General features: G+C 44.8%; 1 protein-coding gene across 4 annotated transcripts in view; it reads right to left on the bottom strand.

Moving 5' to 3' along the window:
- The window catches only part of VIRMA (vir like m6A methyltransferase associated), a 49,374-nt gene that overhangs the window by 21,218 nt on the left and 9,033 nt on the right, over positions 1-19,123 (bottom strand). For 3 of the 4 annotated variants that reach the window (XM_014518207.2, XM_006020010.3, XM_014518208.2), the window contains exons 2-7: positions 5,060-5,175; positions 4,741-4,827; positions 3,997-4,045; positions 2,487-2,655; positions 1,411-1,533; positions 717-1,001 (exon numbers count right to left, since the gene is read on the bottom strand). In XM_014518207.2, the coding sequence (XP_014373693.1) occupies positions 717-1,001; positions 1,411-1,533; positions 2,487-2,655; positions 3,997-4,045; positions 4,741-4,827; positions 5,060-5,175 (829 nt within the window). The remainder of the gene's footprint in view (positions 1-716; positions 1,002-1,410; positions 1,534-2,486; positions 2,656-3,996; positions 4,046-4,740; positions 4,828-5,059; positions 5,176-19,123) is intronic. The other variant, XM_025199416.1, reaches the window with a different exon arrangement.

Below are 19,123 nucleotides of genomic sequence, written 5' to 3'. Positions count from 1 at the left end.
GAGGTAATGAATGGATTTTCCCCTCAGAATAGTCAAGGCCAGATGATTTTAGGGATCTTTTTTCTTCCTCCTGAACAAGAAAGTGGGAGATTTGCCACTTAGGCACCAATACGTAGCTAATGATGCAATCACTTCCTGAAACTGCAGGGGTTCTTGGATTATCTCATCTTTCCCTTCTCCTTTTTGTATAGTTCCACATATCCATGACAATTTAACCTAACTTCTTACCAAAATATTTGACCTTTCATCATGAAAGCACATGAGACTGTTACTGTGGGACTGCTTTGGAACACTAGATCATCAGAACTCTTTAGAAATTGTGTATGTGAGAAAATAAAAATCTCTAAATTATCATAGCAGAGGATTAATATCAGATATTTCAATATATAATAATCAATTAAGTGAACAGACATATATTTGACCTCATAAATGCCAGAATTTAAGTGTACAATATAATACCCCTTTGCAGTCACTGGCTTGGAAGAATTTGATCTTTTAAAAAAATAATAATAATTTGTGCATTATTCGCAACCATCTTCCAAGTTTTTTATAAAATCAAGATGAAGACAAGAAAAATTACTTGACCCAAAGTCACACACTGCAGTAGAGGCAGGAAGAGCCTATGTCTCTTCATTCCTGTCATCTGCTTATACTATACTATACTGCCCTCCACTTTCAAAAAATCTTGGTCATTTTTATTTTTGCATATTACCTACCTTCACCTTCCTCCTCTTCTTCCCCTTCTTCTTCCTCATCTTCCTCTTCCTCATCTTCCTCCTCCTCAGGAATACTCTCTACTGTATGCCCATCATCCTCTTCCTCATCCTCATCCTCCTCAACATCCACATCTTCCTCCTCATCCTCCCCATCTTCTGGCTGGTCCTCCTCTACTTCTCCTTCATCAGAGTACTGGCTTTCTTGGTGAATGGATGTTCGATCAGGAGAAATGGGCTCAAAGTAATCCTCCCTGTGATCAACATCATCTTCCTTTTCCCCAACCACTGGAACGATTCGAAATTAAGAAAAGAATCCTCTGATTACCAAATCCAATACTTCAGCAGTATGTTTAAGTGTTTGTAGTGGGAGTAGTGGAGATACAAAAGAATGTTTTTAAGCATTCAAATGATCTGACAAAACAACTCACCATAACTAATTAGCTCATTAAACTGTTTACATAAACAGTGTATGCGCTTTTAATTCATAACATGCAAACCCTAGATTGCTATTTGATTCTACAGTCTTTAAGCGGTCATTTAACTGCATTTCTTTTCTTAAAAGTGTATCTATGATCATCAACAAAAGCAAAAAGCTCATCTGCTGCCACAAGGTAGCACGGCAGGCTTTTTTCCCTTCTCATCACGCACAGCTGTGCAATAGACATAAAGAGAAACAGACTGACACTTGTTATACCTGATACAGGCATAGGTTCATCTTCATCATCATCAGGAGGTGGAGGGCCTGGAGGAGTCCTTGGGCCCCTGGGCTGCGGTCTTGGAGGGCTGCCATTAAACTGATCTTCTTTCTCCCCATCAACTACATTTTTGGTTTTTGAAAATGAGCATTTTAGAGGAGAGAGAGGGAAAGTACAAAGTTTTTGATTTAGATGTCACTCTTGATTAGAAAACACTCATTTATCAACTGTACTTTTGCCATGCAACACATGGACAAAAAGTGATTAAGTAATGCCCCTCCTGAAGCCACCCTGGATAAAAAAAACAACTCATTTACCAACCATTAATTCTAGGGCAGTAATTTTAAGTTAACACTACATTCCACATTTATTGTCAAGACTCATATTAGATCATAACTTAGAGCATAATATTGTAATTATTTGTATTGTTGCTTTGATAGCATCAGATAATACTATCAATTCTACCATTACTGACTAAAGCCATTTACAAACCAAACCTTAGACTGAAGCTGATTATCTACTGTACATTAGTTCTATCTTGCAGTCTGCCAGTTAAATCTCCAAACAATTCCATTCTTTAAAACTACATTAAATCCAAAATAGCAACTTGGTCAAGCTTTCTGTACAGAAGCTATTCTACTCCAAGTATGATCAATCTTTTTTTTTTAAGCAACTTGCAAGTCACAAACAGAAAGCTAAGTAGAATGGTGAAGCTTTCCTTCACTCTCTTTATCTACTCTTGGTCATTAACTCCATTTTGGAAGTAATGAGTTTGGTCACCTATCCTTCAACTAAGTCATATGAAATGCAACCTAAAAGAGTTCTTCAGTTCCTGTTTTCAGTAAATCACATTCACTTTTTCAGAAGCACTATAAAAAGAGGAACTTATTAAGAAACATTTAACCTAAATCTGTAAGAAGATTCAGTATTACTGATTTAAAAAAAAAACAACTTCAACTGGATAATTAAGTCCAATGAAGTATCTGATGTAAAGATTTCCTAGCTGCAGTTCAGAGAATATTTTAAATAAAGGAAACTCTTGATACTTTTGTTCTCATAGTTCTGATTTGCTCACCATGTTTTGGGTTTCTTTTCAAGCCAGGCTGTTGTTGGGGAGGAGGTGGTGGGGGAGGTGGCGGCGGTGGTGATTCTCTGTCATGACTTATTACTCTATCAACAGAGCCATATATTGCCAGGGTCAGGCAGTTGTACCAGCCTCTTAGAACCAATCCATCTGTGTTGACCTGATTCACAAAATAAAATACAACAATTAAAATGCAGTGGTGAGTGAAAATTCTATACTTTAAATCTTATTCAAAGAGCTCTGTAACAGTAGCCACATAAAAACACTCAAGGAAAATTAGAAAAAGGAAAACTAATGAGTTTTATACCTTTCCCTGGCTTTGAAAGAGAAAACTCAAAACATTTTTAATTACATCAAATAAGTGATTTTTACTATCCAAAACATCCAATTACAACACACTGTCAAGGCCACTCAAACCAGTTTATGAGAACTTCCCTTGGCGTGGGTAACATTGAAACATTGATCTAAATGCACCAGATGCCAAAGAGGACTGCAGAGGAAGCTTGGAAGTACACTACAAGCATTTAATATCAAGTCTGATTTACAGTTATTGTCAGCTTACTAGTACCTGTAGACTAGTAAGGAGTGAAAAATAAAGACCAGGCCTTTCAACATCCTTTGTTGTTTACACCAGGGGTACACAGCCTCCAGCCCATGAGCCAAATCCAGCCAATTGGGATCCACATGGATTAGGGCTGAGCCCACCCACATCCAGATCAGGCTGCGATGCTCCACCTGCCACTCCTCCCCACCACCCCCTAAACATCTAGATTTGTTTTAGTGTTTTTAAGATAGGTAGAAAAGAACTGATTACGAGATTCTAATACAGGGTGACACTCTTCCCAGATACAGCAACCGTATCTCACTATCCTTTGGTTTTTATCACTCAGTCTTACCAACTGAGTTGAACATCTACTAGGGTGATGTCATCCATCTGATGCTCACTGTAATCCTGATAGGCACTGCCAAGAAGTCAGCCCTTTTGAAAACCATATCACTTAGGGTAGGGACAGATGTAACATTTAAAGCAGTAAAACACTACCAGATATTAAAGGGCTGAGCCCTCCTTTGTCATGCTCTGTACAGCATGCATGTGTAACAGGATGCACTTCATTTGAAGAGCTTCCAAATAGTAATTGTTTTCTTCAGAATTATTTTTGGAGCACTTCTGCCGTTTTCAAAACATTTCAAAGGGCATTTACATCCATTTGCTTGCCCTCTGACATATTTTAAATACATATGAAGTTATTCAAGTGTTATGTCTGTCCACACCCTTACAAGGACTCTAACTTTAGGCTTTAACTTTTAAAGCACTGGCCCTAGTGTATTACCCAACTGAGCTGTATAGATTCGTTTAGAATAAGCATATTAGAGATAGATCTAACACTATGACTATTTTGTACAATGCTAAGCACATTTAATAGCATGCCAAAGCTATTAAATAGCATCCAGACAGGAAAGAAAAAAGGTTCAAATCACAGCAGAAATAAGACATAATTACCTTTGCATTGGGTCTAAAAATAATTGAAGTGTTCTCATCGTATTCAAGGCTGTTAAACAGAACACACATGCTTATTTTTCATTTATTTTTCAAAATCTCTTTACACAATCTTAAGTCCTAATGTTTCTATATATCACTTGTATTAATACTTCACGATCATCTTAAGTGAAAGAGGCAGACTCCAAGTCAAAATGTTGTACAATGTATATGCTCATCAATTTAAGAATGCAAAAAGCCCAACATACATTACCATATATGGGTAATATATGCTGACATTAAAGGGAGTGTCAATTTAAGAACAAAAGATGATGGGGAGGTAGGGAACTGTGGGAAAGCATCAGGAAGCAGGAATAGGCAGGCCAGAATGCAGATGGCATGCCCTACAATCCTCAGTCCCATATATACTTTGGAATGGATCAATTGGATAATAAAGCTTTAGAAAAGTTAAACTATTCCAAGAAATTTTGAGAACATCCAGTGATGAAGCTGGGTCACAGTGGAGGACAGGGAAGTGAAGCAAGTTTGCCTGCATAAAATCTCTTATTAACAGTATTGATTATGAAACAGTGTTTGCAAGAATAAGCTATGCCAACCATACTACTTTATATTCTAACTAGACAATGCAACTATGCATGCTATTTTATATTATAACCTGTAACATCTTTACTATAAGATCCTACAGCTTTATTTAAGAAAATAAAGAAAATCCTCATCTATGTATAAAGTAATTTTGAAAGTACTTGCCTTCCCAGTCTGTCAAAAACAGGAGCACTTGGCTTGCTGACATTGTTGAAAAACAGGTCTAACTGAAATGTATGTGGAGACGTCTCTCTGTAAATAGAACACAGGTAAAAATTAAACCTGTCAAACTTCAGTTAAGCAAAATAAAACGGGACACACAAGTCCTAAAATCCAAGATTCTCATTTGAAAAAAACCGAAAGAAAAATCTTACATATTCAGTGCATGCATAAACTTAAGACAGCTTGGTAGACTGCAAAACAAGTCCCAGACAAGAGGGATAATATACTTGAATCTTTCTGATTTGTACTGCCTTACACTTACCCATAGGCCCTGTTGTCAGGCAAACTGGTGTGAGCTCTTACTCCGGGAGGAATGACACGTACTTCATTTATGTAAACAACACATGGAAAACGAACGACATCTATATTGGTACTTTGCTGAAAACAAAACAACAAACCAAACATTAAACAGTTTTAAAAATGCATTCTTGATTTCAATTTATATTTAAAACTGATATACTCTCAATAAAAAGCGTACCTAACATTATTACTGTCTACCATTTTTTAACATCTAGAAAATGGAATTTAATACAAGACAGGTGCCCATATCTCTCACACTGCCATTATAATTAATATTACTATAGGAATTCTGGGCAGAAAAAAGTAAAATGAGCATGGATTCTCTAAACAGGACCCTGTTCACACTGGAAACACTAGTTTATGAAGAAATTGTTTATAGAATATTTTTGGTTCAACAACTGTGCTATGACTGAAGGAGGAACAACACTATTCAAATGTTTTTAAGACCTATTTGAAATAGGGGTGCACCGATAAAGATTTTCTTGGCTTATACCAATAACTAATATTTAGTAATAAAGCTAGTCGAACAAGCTTTAGTTCAAGTGCCCCCACCGCCATTTTTAAGCATGGGGGCGCTAATACAGGAGACATGGCAGTACATTAATTAGAGCGGCTCTTGGAGCAGTTCTAATTAAAGCACTGCCCCCCCCCCCCCTCCCAGGAGCTCCTAGAGCACATGTAAAAGTACCCCATGACAGTTGCAGCCCCTGCCCTTTAACCCCCTGCACCTGAGGCTGCCCCAGACTGTGTGGTCTCTGGGTCAAGCTCCGCGCTGTGGGGAGGACCTTGCTGCACACAGCAGGGGAAGCAACTGCCCCAGCCCCTGTCAGGCTTTGCCCCCGGTCCCTGGAGTTCAGACCCACGGGCACTGCAGGTTGAGTCAAGCCAGGCCAAGCGGAGCAGCTCAGCTGCACCCACCCCTCCCTGCCCCAGCCACATCTGCAGCATTTGGTGCTTTTACAGCGCCTGCCCCGAGCCTGGCCCTGGCCCAAGCCCGTCACGCCAGCACTCAGCACTCCACACCAGCTGCTAAGCTCCAGCCTGGCCTGGCCCACCAGTGAGGAGATGGGGGTATATCTGGGGTCACCCTGGCTTGTGGGAGGGAACCCAGGCATCCAGGAGCCTTGGCCCCACAGACAAGTGAAAATCCAGGTGTCTGCCTTCTGGCCTGTGCCCCAATACTGAAGAAGGCACTCCAGAAGGCATTACTGGAGAACTTTATTAGCTACAACAGCCAAAAAAAGCCAGCAGCCGATAACGTCAATTTCCCTATTATCGGTGCCGATCCAACAGGCAACCAATATACCTCTAATATGAAATTAAGAAATGATTTTTTACCAGATGTTTTGAAAAGTTCGCACTAACACAAGTGCCACGAAACCAATTTTTGAAAATGGTCACTGGCTCCCTAAAACAAGTTTCTATAATGTACAAGGAACCTTTAGATAAGCATTGTCAATCCATGAGTCGCAACCCAAAAGTGGGTCACAAGAATATATGAAAGGGTCATGAACAAACTTTTAAAGTAGATTCTCCTTTAAAAGGACAAAAATGTGGGAAATTCTGGCTTTTCCCTGTCAGGCTGGCAGAGTTCCCCCCACCCCCTGCTCCACACACTGTGGGGCTGGGAGACAGCAGGTCAGAACCCGCCGTCAACGTTTACAAATAGGTCCTGGTATAAAAAAAGTTGAGAACCACTGCTTTAGATCAACCCTACAGACCTATCCTGTACTCAGTTGCATAATAAAGAACCTCACTCTCAAGGACTGTCAAGTTCGATGCCTGTCACATAACAGAGTTAAACAAACTAAGATACTTGTCTTTGACCAGGGTGTGAAAGATACCATCCACAAAGCCCTATCATATGGCCCCCAATGCTGTCTCTGGTTCTAAACTGACCCACATGCTCCACCTTCCAGCCCATCTAGGATCCCCGCTGCAGGCGGCACCCTGCTACCCTCAGCCAGGACACACTGCACCTGCAGCAAGAGCTCCAGCCAGTCCAGGACACACAGTGTATGTGGCAATACAAGTCCTGGACCAGCCAGGGGTAGTGACGCTGCATGCAGCACAGTCCCAGACTGATGGTAGGGAGAGAGGAGGAGTGTGCTGGAAGAGGAACTTGTAAAGATGTTTGCTCTGCAGAATTTTCCTTTACTTTAAACAAATGCATGACACATTCACACTTCATCTAATCCTGTCACTTCTGCGAACACTGTGGGGGTATGCCTCTTTCAGTCCACCAAAGCACGTGCATGTGCTTATGCATAAGCATATATACAAACTATGTACATATCCTTACACACTCCTATTGAATTTCATATACTCACATGCTTAAAGCAAATCAGAACCAACAGCACAATTTATAATGCACATAGGATTCATGAAATGACATGCATTTTGTGCACTGGATTAAATTCATATATTTTATAGCATATGCAAAGCACAGTTTGGAACACATGGAGCCTCGACTTGTTCTTTGGGCACACAAAGCCTATCTTCACAAAAGAAGCTACTGACATGCTAAAAACTACATATTAGGGGGAAGACGAAATGGATGAAATCTAATGTTTAAAAGGTACATGAGTTAGCCAAATAAATATTTCTCATTTGAATATTAAGCAGCTCTTCTGAATGAGTACTACTTGCAAATCAAGTACCACAGCCCATTTTGGCTGTAGGAGTTACTGGGGAAAGGAAGAAAATGCAGTTTTTACTTGTTATTACAAAATAAAGTATTTTATTTTACTCTCCTCTTAATTAAAAACACCTGAACCCTTTTGGCATAAACAGATTTTTTTTCAACTTGAACACTGTAGACATCAGGCACAAAAAACCTACATGCCCAAGGGCAAAAGCATCAAAGCTGTAAACCACTAAAAACTCTGGATAAGATTCTATTTTGTGCCTGTAGGAAATGGTGCAAAACATGCACTGTGGACACGTGAAAATGTTGGGCGAGGCCAAACACAGCTTTAAGCCCCTTGTGGGTATTCCCAACCCTAAGCTGCTCTCGGAAGTTCAGGAATCTCCCCACCTCCCTTCAGTAACTTTGGTTTGTCCTTACAACACTGTTAGCTCCAGGTATAAAGCCGAGTCTTACACCACAGCCTGCTGCTCTTGTCCAGACAATTCTCTCACTTAAGTTAAACAGTGCTTTACACTTCACCTGGTAACACAGTACCTCAGGTTATGCTACCTCAGACATCTGTTTATTCATTCATGCTGTAAACTTGGAGTGTTGATTTAGCTAGACTCAAGTGCAGTAATTGATGTGGTAATGCAAGACTGCTGCAGCAAATATCTTTCTACAGCAGGGGCAAGCAAAATATGGCCCACAGACTGAATCTGGCCTGTGCCTTCCCCTGCAGCACTCCACATAGGAACAAGTCCTGATCAAGGCTGGCTGTCCCACACACACCTGCCCACGGCTGCCAATGGCACCACCACAGCCAGCACACAAGATTCCCAGCAGGGCTGCTCCTGCAGCAGCCTGGGTACAGCTCAGCTCCCCCCGCCCCTCTCAGCAGCTCTTCCTCCTCCTGCCCCTGCTGTGCTGCTCCAGGTTGGAGGGGGCGACAGAAAGCTACAGCCAGCAGTTCCTGCTCCAGGGTGTGCAGCTCCTGGCCACCTTCCACCCACTCGGAAAGCAGCTGGAAGCTAGGAGCTGGAGCCGACTGGCTGCAGCTTCGCTAACTAGAGCTGGAGCTGCCCGGCTGCAGCTTCCCTCCCCCCACACCGGCACAGCAGGGGTAAAAAGAGAATGAGCTGCTAGATGCAGGGGGAGCCAAGCAGCAGCCAGACAGCTGCAGCAGCAGCGGGAGCAGCCCCACCAGGAAACAGAACTGGCAGGGACTGGGACCAGGCTGTCAGCAGACACAGGATGAGTACAGGCAGGACTCAGCCCCATGCAGAGCACACTGTGAGGGCAGCCATGGGCTGAGTGGGGGCAGATCACCTGCACCACCCAGGTGAGCTCTACTACTACACACAAACTCTGCCCCCCCACCCCTCGGGCCTGCTCTGGGGACCTAGTGTGTGGGCAGCCACCCCGCCCCACTACACAAAAGTAAGACTATTTTGAGCTACTATGCAATTGCCTCTATATACACTACTCAAAAAAAAAAAAAAAAAAAAAAATCAGGACAAAAATAAAATTAACATTTCATAGTAGATGTTTGATTTGTATTATATGATCTGTTTTTATCTATTAATTTGTTAAAATCACACCATCTGAAAGATTTTGTATGTGTAGCCCTCAACAGCTCACCAGAACTTGTTAGGTAGCCCACTAGCCAAAATAATTGCCCACTTCTGTTCTATGGCCTTGTCTACATTATGGAACTACTACTCCTAAATCGGCTAGCAAAGCTGCACTGGCAGAACCCCTTAGGGCAGCAGGGGCCAACCATATCTGGCAGGCATCACACAGATTAGCTCCACACCCTTTCCAAGTACCACTCCAATCTCCTTCTCCTGCCCAATACGCTACTCTACTTTCTGCTCCCTGACTAATCTGCTGCTCTTTCAACTTCCTGATCTATTTGCCACTGTGTCACCTGTCCCCACCGCCATATGCTACTGTGCCACATACAGGCTGCCACATCACCTGCGGTATGCATGCTGCAGTTCAGCCACCCCAGACTTGACAGATGCCAGCAGAAGTTCTTCTGCTAGCACAACTGTACTGCCACCCCAAACAATACAGGTCAACCCAAAAACAGCCATTTTCTGTTGTCACAGCAGCATCCACACCAGCATTAGAAATGGGTGCGATCTATGTACACCTCTAACTGACATTTCTATACTACAATGTTCACACACATTCATACAATGCACAGTTAAAGCTTAAGTTATGTCAGACCCTCTAAGGGTTTTCAAGACAGCACAAAATTGAGAAGGGTTCGATTTTTATTGACCTAAATTTTCATGATTGCATGAAGTTAGAGGTGTGGGAGCAGACAATTTAGTAATGACAGTATATTGTTAAAAGCTTTACAAAAATCACCTCACCATCTAAAAAGTAAATATTCATAAATCAATAAACCACCTGCTTTAAAGCATTCTGTTCATTCATCAGGGAAAAAGCCAGGCAGGCAGGGACCAAAAGAGGAGGGCGGCAGCACTCCCAGAGCTCTGGAAACACAGGGAGAGACGGGCAGCTGCCCTGGTCCCCAGCACTGAACCAACCTAGGCAGGGTACAACCCTGCAGCCACCAGGCTGGAGCCTTGAATACTTCTCCTTCTTCCCCTCTGGGCTTTGGGTAGGGGTTTGTTTAAGTAGCCTGCTATCTCCCTCCAGCCCACTTCTGGCAACTGTAAAGGAGCACCTAATTGTTTAATTGATGAATTATTAGGGCAGAACCAGCAGCTAACTGCTTAATTGCCAAGTCATTAGGCTGCCCATTGTTTTCCTCTTTAACCCCTCTGCCCAGTCCCTCCCACTTCCTTTCTCCATTGTCCCATAAAAAGGTAAGGGTTTCCTGTTACAGTTCCCTTTCTATAAGTTTTGATTACAGAAGGAGCTGCTGAGGGCTCCTGCTCTCCCCACTAGCACCACTGCCTCTCCTGGATCTACAGCCCCACTCCCGTCTTGGAGGAAGGGAGGCCTCCCTCACTACCACCAGCACCAGCCACCACCTGCTGCCCCAGCCGCCTACAGCCAGAGGGGACCCTACAACACCAGTGGGGCCCCTTCATCAGCACCACCACCTGCTGCCTGCCTGCTTGCAGCACCCCCTGTGCTTGTTCTCCTGTGGCATGTCTCATGCTCCACTCAGCCTCTCCTGGTGTTCCAGTATGGCTGAGTAAGCCAGCAGTGTGCTTCCTCCCTCCCTCCTGTGTGTCCCTGTGTCTTTTTGTGTTCCCTCCAAGCCCCAACCCCTTACATGCACAACATCCCCACCTAGTGCAGCTCGAGAAGGCACCCTGGGCCTCCTCCACCCCACAGCAAGCCACTTTTCTCCCCTCAGGCAGAGGTGGAGCCCACAGCTCCACCTCTCACACCCCACCCAACTCCTTCCCACCTAGCCTCCCATGGCAGGGCAATATTCCCTCAAGTCCAACCAGGGGGTGGCCAATGAGCTCAGGGAGACCCCTCAAGGGCAGGGGACTCCCTTTGGCTGGTCTCCCCCAGAGGGGGCCACAGGGCACCCCAAATCCAACCAGGGCAGGGGAAAAGACAAGGGCTCTTCTTCTTCCTCTTCCACAGTGGGTGGAAAGGGTCCTTCCACAGATACTTAGGGAGCAAGGGGAAAAAAAAGAAAGCAGGCTCCACTGTGGGACCCCTACTGAATACTCAGGGGCAGCCCACAGTCTGCCTGCAAAAAGGCAGAACTCCTAAATACATATTTTGCGTCAGTATTTCTGAAACCCAATGGGGGCTGCTCACCTGACCAGAGGGTCCAGGGAACAGGGGGAAGGTAACAGCCTACATAAAATCAGCCCAGAACAGGTGAAGGATCTTCCACAACGCTTGGACCTTTTTCAAGTCCACTAGGCCTGATGGCCTGCACCCGAAAGTCCTGAAAGAACTGGCCGAACTTATAGCAGCACCGCTGGTCAAGTTGTTTGAAGAGTTGTGGAACTCGGGAGTGGTCCCGGATGGCCCTCTTCTAGTCAATGTGGTGCCCATCTTTAAGAAAGAAAAGAGGGATGACCCCACGAACTTTAGACTCGTCAGTCTGACCTCGGTCCTGGGTAAAATTTTTGAAAAGTTGGTTAAGGAGGCCATCAACTACAAGCTGGTACTAAAAAGCAACCAGCACAGCTCTACTGAGGGTAGATCATGCCTGACAAACCTTGTGTCCTTCCTACAACCAGGTGGCTAACCCTCTGGCCAAGAGACATGAGGTTGACATCATACGTCAGCAAAGCCTTTGACTCTGTCTCCCACAAACTCTCTAACAAACTGGAGAGTACTGGGCTACACCAGTCTACAGTGGGGTGGGTGGACAACTGGCTTAGAAGCCACTCCCAGAGTGGTGATCAATGGGAGGGCCTCATCCTGAAGGGCAGTCTCCAGTGGTGTCCCCCAGGGATCAGTGCTTGGACCCGTGCTATTCAATATATTCATTAACGACTTGGATGATGGGGTGGAAAACGCAATGATTAAGTTCACAGGCAATACCAAGCTGTGGGGAAACATGAGGACACCGGAGGATAGGGCAAAGATCCAGGATGACCCTGACAGATTGGATTTATGGGTGGAATGAAATCAAATGAGGTTTAAACAGGGAGAAGTGCAAGGTCCTTCACCTGGGTAGCAAGAAACTCCACCACAAATATACAATGGGCGGTAGGGTCCACTGGCTAGCACAGCATCTGCATGAGACCTGGGGGTTACGATCAACTGGATGATGAATATGAGCCAATAGTGCAACGAAGCTGCCAAAAGGGCAAACAAAACTCTGGCATGCATCAGCCAATATGTGGCCAATAGATCCAGGGAGGTACTCCTCCCTCCCTCTTTGGCATTGGTGAGGCCTCAGCTAAAGTACTGTGCCCAATTCTGGGCACCACACTTCAAGAAGGATGAGGATAAGCTCGAGAGGGTACAAAGAAGGGCCACCCATTTGGTTAAAGGCCCAATGAGAGACTCCAGGAACTGGGCATGTTCAGCCTGAGGAAGAGAAAGCTGAGGCAACTTGCTAGCTGCCTACAAGTATCTCAGGGGGGAGCATCAAGAACTAGGAGAGCAACTGCTCAGGAGGGCACCTCAATGGAGGCCAAGGACCAATGGGCACAAACTAATAGAGGGTAAATTATGGTTGGATATAAGGAAAAACTTCTTCTTTGTAAGTGTCACCAGCAACTGGAATACACTCCCAGCAGGAGGTATCCTTGGAGGTATTCAAGATGGGGCTAGACAGGCACCTTGTTGAGGTCACCTGAGCCCAACAGCTTCCTGCCCATGGCAGGGGACTGGACTTGATGATCTAACAGGTCCCTTACAGTTCTATGTTTCTATGATTTTTAAGGGTAAAGGACCTGTAAAAAAGACCAAATTGCCAGCACCTGCAGGGATCAGCAGTGTCTCGTTAGCAGGCACACCTCCTGCTCAGTCTTCTCTAAGTTTTGCTAGCCCAGCATCCAGAGCTACGCCCAGAGACTAGACCCTCCAATGCCTCTGCCCACAACACCTCAGGCAATCAGGGCCCCCTCCCCACCACCATCAGGCGCAATGGGGTGCACTGCAACATGCCCAATATTGAGCCACAGCCATTTGAGAACTATGTGCACACACTTGCTCGGGCAGTGGGGGCCTCAAAGACTGTAGTGGCCTCTAGGTGCTACCGCAAGGGCATATTCTACCTTGCCATGGAGGCCACCAGGCAGGAGGTGGAGAGGGGGCTCGTAGTGAGGGGGCAAGTATGTCCCACTTGAGCTCCTGGAAGAGCTGGGGACCTAAGTGGTCCTCAGCCCCATCCCACCATACATCCCCAACTGGCTCCTCTTTACAGGGCTTGGGGAGGTTATTATCCCCAGTATTCACCCTCCCACTGGGATGCCAGGACCGCAGCCTCTGCCACCAATCCAGCTTGCAGTGGGGGTGGAGGTGGAAAGGACCTTTACCGTTTCCTTCCAGGGGTCCCCCAACTGCATCCACTACACGGTGGGGGAGGTGAAGTGCTTCCAGTGCCAGGTACCAGGGCACCTCTGCCAGGAGTGCCCCCCTTAGTCAGCCACAGGGGGCACCGCAGGCCCTCATCAAGGAGAGGGGTGCCACTACCACCCCTAGCACCCAGACATGTAGGCTTTTTGGAAAATTATGAATTGGAAAATCTTCTGATGCCCAAAATAGAGCGTGACATGATTTAGCATGTTTATTTGACTTCTATTTAGTAAACAAAACTAAAAAAGTACCCCTACGTTAACTTTGTCTCAACAGCCGCAAGTATTTGAACTGAAATATTTGATTAGGAAAAAAATTAAATACAGCACACTTAATGTGGTTTAGATGTTATATTCAAACAAATTCAAAGCTTTATGTGGAAAGAAATTATTTTTATTCAAAGACTTGTAAAAAATATAAAGACAATACACAATAGCATGTACACTTCCCTTACATTATTTGTTTAAATCTAAGGAAAAAAAATGAAGGCACTGAAAACTGTTGACACACTAATTTTAGCACACCCAAAGAATTGTGCATGATATGCCGTGGTTGTCCATTCATCTACTTCAACAGAGTTTAACTCTCTTCCACTGAAGTTATTGCGGCACCTCCAGTTTCACCATCACTATCTGAAGAATCACTCGCACTACTTATTAGTTCCACTTCAGACTCAGATTAAGGCAAATCTGATTCAGAACTACTTGAACCACATCCTCTTTCACTAAAGGATGGTTGTACCAATGAGTCTATAGGCAAAGGCAACTTACCATCACATTGCATCTTCTTCACTAATTGTGCTTCTGGCTGATTCTCCAGAAGCAAGAGATTTTGAAAAATAGAAACAAGCTTAGGAGTGCGCTCATTTGTTAGTCTATTCCTCTTTTTTGTCTTGATTGAGCTGAAAGTCTTCCAGTTCCATTCACAAGAAGCTGCTGTTGGTGGAATGCTTAGGATCCTTAGAGCAATCCTGGACAACAGTCAGGTGTTACAGTATCCCTTCCACCGTGTGAGAGGAAACATTCTCTGGTGCCCACCAAATGATGTCTTTGCTCCAAAGTTTTTCTTTGGCATGGTACCTGGCAATATCTGTTATCATGGCTATTTTGTTGATGTTGGGGACATTCTTAGCTACTTCCATAACAGTATCAAGAGCAGTAGATAATTCATCTTCTGACAAATGTTGTCCTCTGTGTTGAGGATCCAAAAGGTTTGCTGCCAGATGAACTTGACGAGAGCAAAACTCAGATCTCTTAGTAAACATTTGTTTTACTTCTTTTTTGGATAGAGGTGAAGGAGGCAAAAGCTCAATTAGATTTTCATTCAGTTGTCTGAATATCTCTGGAATACTTTAAAGGCTTGGTGCATCTCCTTCAAGCTTTTTGATAGCCACTGAAAATGGCAATAGCAAACTGAATGCTCCTTGAACTCAAACCCATCCTTGTTGAGAATCTGTTTCCAAATGTTCACGGGAAAAATCTGGGATACCATGTCATCTATTGAAGCACACTGCAAACAGTTCTTTGTGTGCAGCAAACTATGCAAACACTTTGTAGTTGAGCCCTATTTAGTTTCTCCTGGCAATAAAAGTGCACTTTCCTCCCCTGCTTCTCTTTCTGTAATTTCTTCAAAGTCTGATTAGCAACATGATGATTGTTGAATACCTTCACAATCACTTCGCACTTTGCCAATATTGTCTTCATTGTATTCACGCTTACTATGTCTTTTGCCAGAAGATTCAACCCATGAGCAAGACAGCCAAATACTATTAAATTAGGATACTTTACCTTTAATATTTGCCATGCAGCTTTCATGTTACTCGCAATATCAGTTACAAGGGCTTGTACCCTGGAGGGACCTGCACTTTCAATCTCTTCACTCAGTAATTAGGCTATGTATTCACCTGTATGACAAGAAGATTTGGTAGCAATTGCTTTCAGGAGTATTGGTTCCGGTGTTGCTAACATAATGTTCAATAAAGGATTTCCTTGTATAGCAGTCCATCCATCTGACATCAGAGTCGGTGATTCTGCTTCCTTTGAACAACCATTGTTTGAACTCTGTCATACTCTCTATCTAAGAGAGAATATGATAAGTGATAATGTGACAGTAACTTATATGATGGGCAAATTAGTTTGTAATGTTCCTTCCAGTATTGATTTTCAGTTATGGAAAGGTGTACCACTTGCAAATATAGCTCGAGCTAATGTCTCATCTGCTTTTTCTTGATCTTCTTTTGACATTTTGTCCACAAAGCGTGATAAAAAGCTTGACTGTCTTAAATAGCTACTCATGGTGGATTGCATATCTGGTGAAAGTGATCTTGAAAGCAAGGATCCTGCTTCTTCTTCCCCCAGACCTGGCAACTCAACATTTTAATTTTCCATTTTTTACAAATCTATTTCACTTGAGCTACCAAGTTCCTGCAACAAAAGGGGGAAAATATGTTTATTTTAGCCTATTCTAATCTGGCCACATCCATCAGAAGGAGAAGTAGAAGGGAGCTTGCTTTTCCCCTCCTTGCCAAAAAGAACACTGCTGTTCAACTTGCTGCTCAGCTGCCCTGGGACTGCAGAACCAAAGGGAAGTATAGTCTGACCTCTGCCATTGGCCAGAGGACTAAGCTCACTCTGCTGGGTTGAAATAGTTAACTATTTATCTATTTTGTAATTTAAAAAAAAATTGTTGTTAAGCCTAAACCACTTTGCGTGCTTAAGCATAAAAGCAGGATCCAAATATTTTAAATAAAGAAATAAATAAATAATAGTCCACAGTTGCATTAACAACTTTTAAAATTATAATGTTTTAAAACAATATAGATGCTAGTCTATACTGTGTGTTGTTTAACATATTAATTTCTTTACTTACATAGGATTCCTGAAGTCGACTTTTCTCAGATGATGTTGTTCCACCACCTCGTTTTATTAGCTTTCTGTATATGGCTTGTACTCTTTAAGGATAGTTTCTACATGTTATTAAATGTTTCTTCATTCTCATTGCATTGTTAGCATACTCCTGCCTGCAATATTTACACCTACCAACTTTCTTCCTTCCTTCAGTGGCTTGAACTTCACTATAATGATGTCACACAGTAAGTTTTTTTCTGATTAGGCATTATGATGACTACTTCAGACGAAAAGCACTAAAAACTAACAGATCTTATGCAAACACTTCCAACTTCCCCAGCTCAGGAAAAGAAATGAGACACTGCTTTGTGTGTTTGCTGAACTGAAAGTAAAACAACAATTAATCATAGTTTTAGTTTTGCTTTCACTTGCAGTCTGAGATTAAATAAAAATTTTGATTTGACCTGCACAGCCAATTAGGTGAATTCATAACTTGATTTTTGGTTTGGATTATTATTCAAGCGTATTTACCCTCCTGTTTACAAATCAATGCGACATACGTGTACCCCCTCTCACTTCCTAGGAATAATCACCTGAAAAACATTAATTACAAGTGGAGCAACACCAAAAACTACCATTGGGCCCAAAGCTTCCATGACATCCTCTACACCTTTGGGAGGGCAGCAGGATTCCTGTTGGGCTCCACAGCTGGCGTTGCCTCCCGCAAAAGCCCCACTCAGCCTAACAACACCCACAATGAGGTCCCTCACTGTGTGTGGCTGCAAGACGGGTCTCCACAGGTTCTGGGTGCTCTGCTTCCTTGGGGGGACATGGGGGGTACTCCATGGTTTTCCTGCAGAAGACCCACACAACTCCGGCCAAAGACAACTGGTGGCTGGAGTGGGGAGACAGGGTCTACTTCAGCCACCTCACAGACACACCCTGTGGGGTGGCCACCCTGTTCTCCCTGAGTCTGCAGCCTTAGGTCCTTCTTGCCATTGAGGTAGTGCCAAGCCGCCTGTTGCATCTCCAGGTCTGGGTACAGGGGCTCATTCTCAACTTGGTTAACATTTATGCCCCTGTGAATGACGCAGATATGGCCCACTTTTACCAGGAGGTGGCCACCTACCTTGGGACCATGAGCCCTCAAGTGCCTGGTCTTTGGTGGGGACTTTAACGTCACCCTCGAGGCACAGGACCACACTGGCAGGGAATGGAAGCAGGCCGCTGTGGGTGTCCTCAGGGACATCTTCACAGACCACTCCCTTATGGACATGTGGCATGCCTAGCACCCTGACACCACCAGCACCTTCACCTTTGTCAGGGTGGAGGAGCAGGCATGCCACTCCTGGTTGGACCAAATCTACAAGCCCATACTGTACACTGCCCGAGTCCATGCCTCCAGCACTAGGCCAGCCCCCTTCAGCAACCACCACCTAGTGTACGCTCTGGTCACACTGCAGCCTGAGCATCTGGGGCCGGCCTACTGTCACTTCAACAACAGCCTACTGGAGGACATGGGCTTTGTGGCTGCCTTCTGGGAGTTCTGGCTGGCTTGGCGCGAGCAGCGGCTGGCCTTTCCCTCAGGCCAGAGATGGTAGGACGTGGGGAAGGCACACACATTTGGCAGTACTGTCACCTCTACACCCGGGGACACACCCAATGGCAGGAGAGGGCTAGAGAGCAGCTTGGGAGGCAAGTGTTAGAGCTGGAGAGGAGCATTTAGTTGCTATGTCCTCAGTGGCCTCCCTTATTCAGGGAGTCTTATAGTCCCGCATGGTGGGCAATACCCATGATCTTCTCTCAGTACATCAAATAGGCCTGTGACACTGGGGAACACCACCACTTCCCCTGGCTGCTGCTGGAGCTGGCCAGGGAGCAGCAAGAGCCTGAGGAGCTGCTGCGGGCTCCTGGTTTCCCCACCACCACCACCTCTCTTGGACCTACAGTCCCCTCCCCACTCTCAGGGGGCAGGGGAGGCCTCCCTCATCATCCCCAGCACCAGCCACCACCTGCTGCCACAGCCATGTACAGCCAGAGGGGACCCCACAACACTAGTGGGGCCCCTCCACCAGCAACATCACCTGCTGCTCACTAGCTGCTCCAGCAGCACACCCGGTGTTTGTCATCTTGTGGCGAGTCCTGTTCTCTACTTCCTCTCTCCCTGTGTTTGTGAAAGGCTAAGTAAGCCAGCAGTGTGCTTCTCCCCTCCCTCCTGTGTGTCCCTGTTTGTCTTTGTGCACACATGTTCAGGCAGTTGGGGCTCCAGATTGTGGCAGCCTCCATACTATTGCAAGGATGTCTTTTCCCCTCGCCATGGAGGCCATCACACAGGATGTGGTGGAGAAGGGACTCTCAGTGGGGGTAAACATATTCCACTTGAGCCTCTGCAGGAGCTGGGAACCCAGGTGGTCCTCGGCCACAACCCCCACTACATTCCTAACTGGCCCCTCATGCCCTTCCTGCAGGGCCTGGGGAGGGTCCTATCCCCAGTCACCACCCCCCACCGGAGTGCCAGGACCCCAGCCTCCTCCTGCCAAAGTCACCATCCAGTTGGCAGCAGGGG

The sequence above is a fragment of the Alligator sinensis genome, unplaced genomic scaffold, assembly GCF_000455745.1.
Source record: "Alligator sinensis unplaced genomic scaffold, ASM45574v1 scaffold273_1, whole genome shotgun sequence".
NCBI lineage: Eukaryota > Metazoa > Chordata > Crocodylia > Alligatoridae > Alligator > Alligator sinensis.
This window is presented reverse-complemented; position numbering and strand designations above follow the sequence as displayed.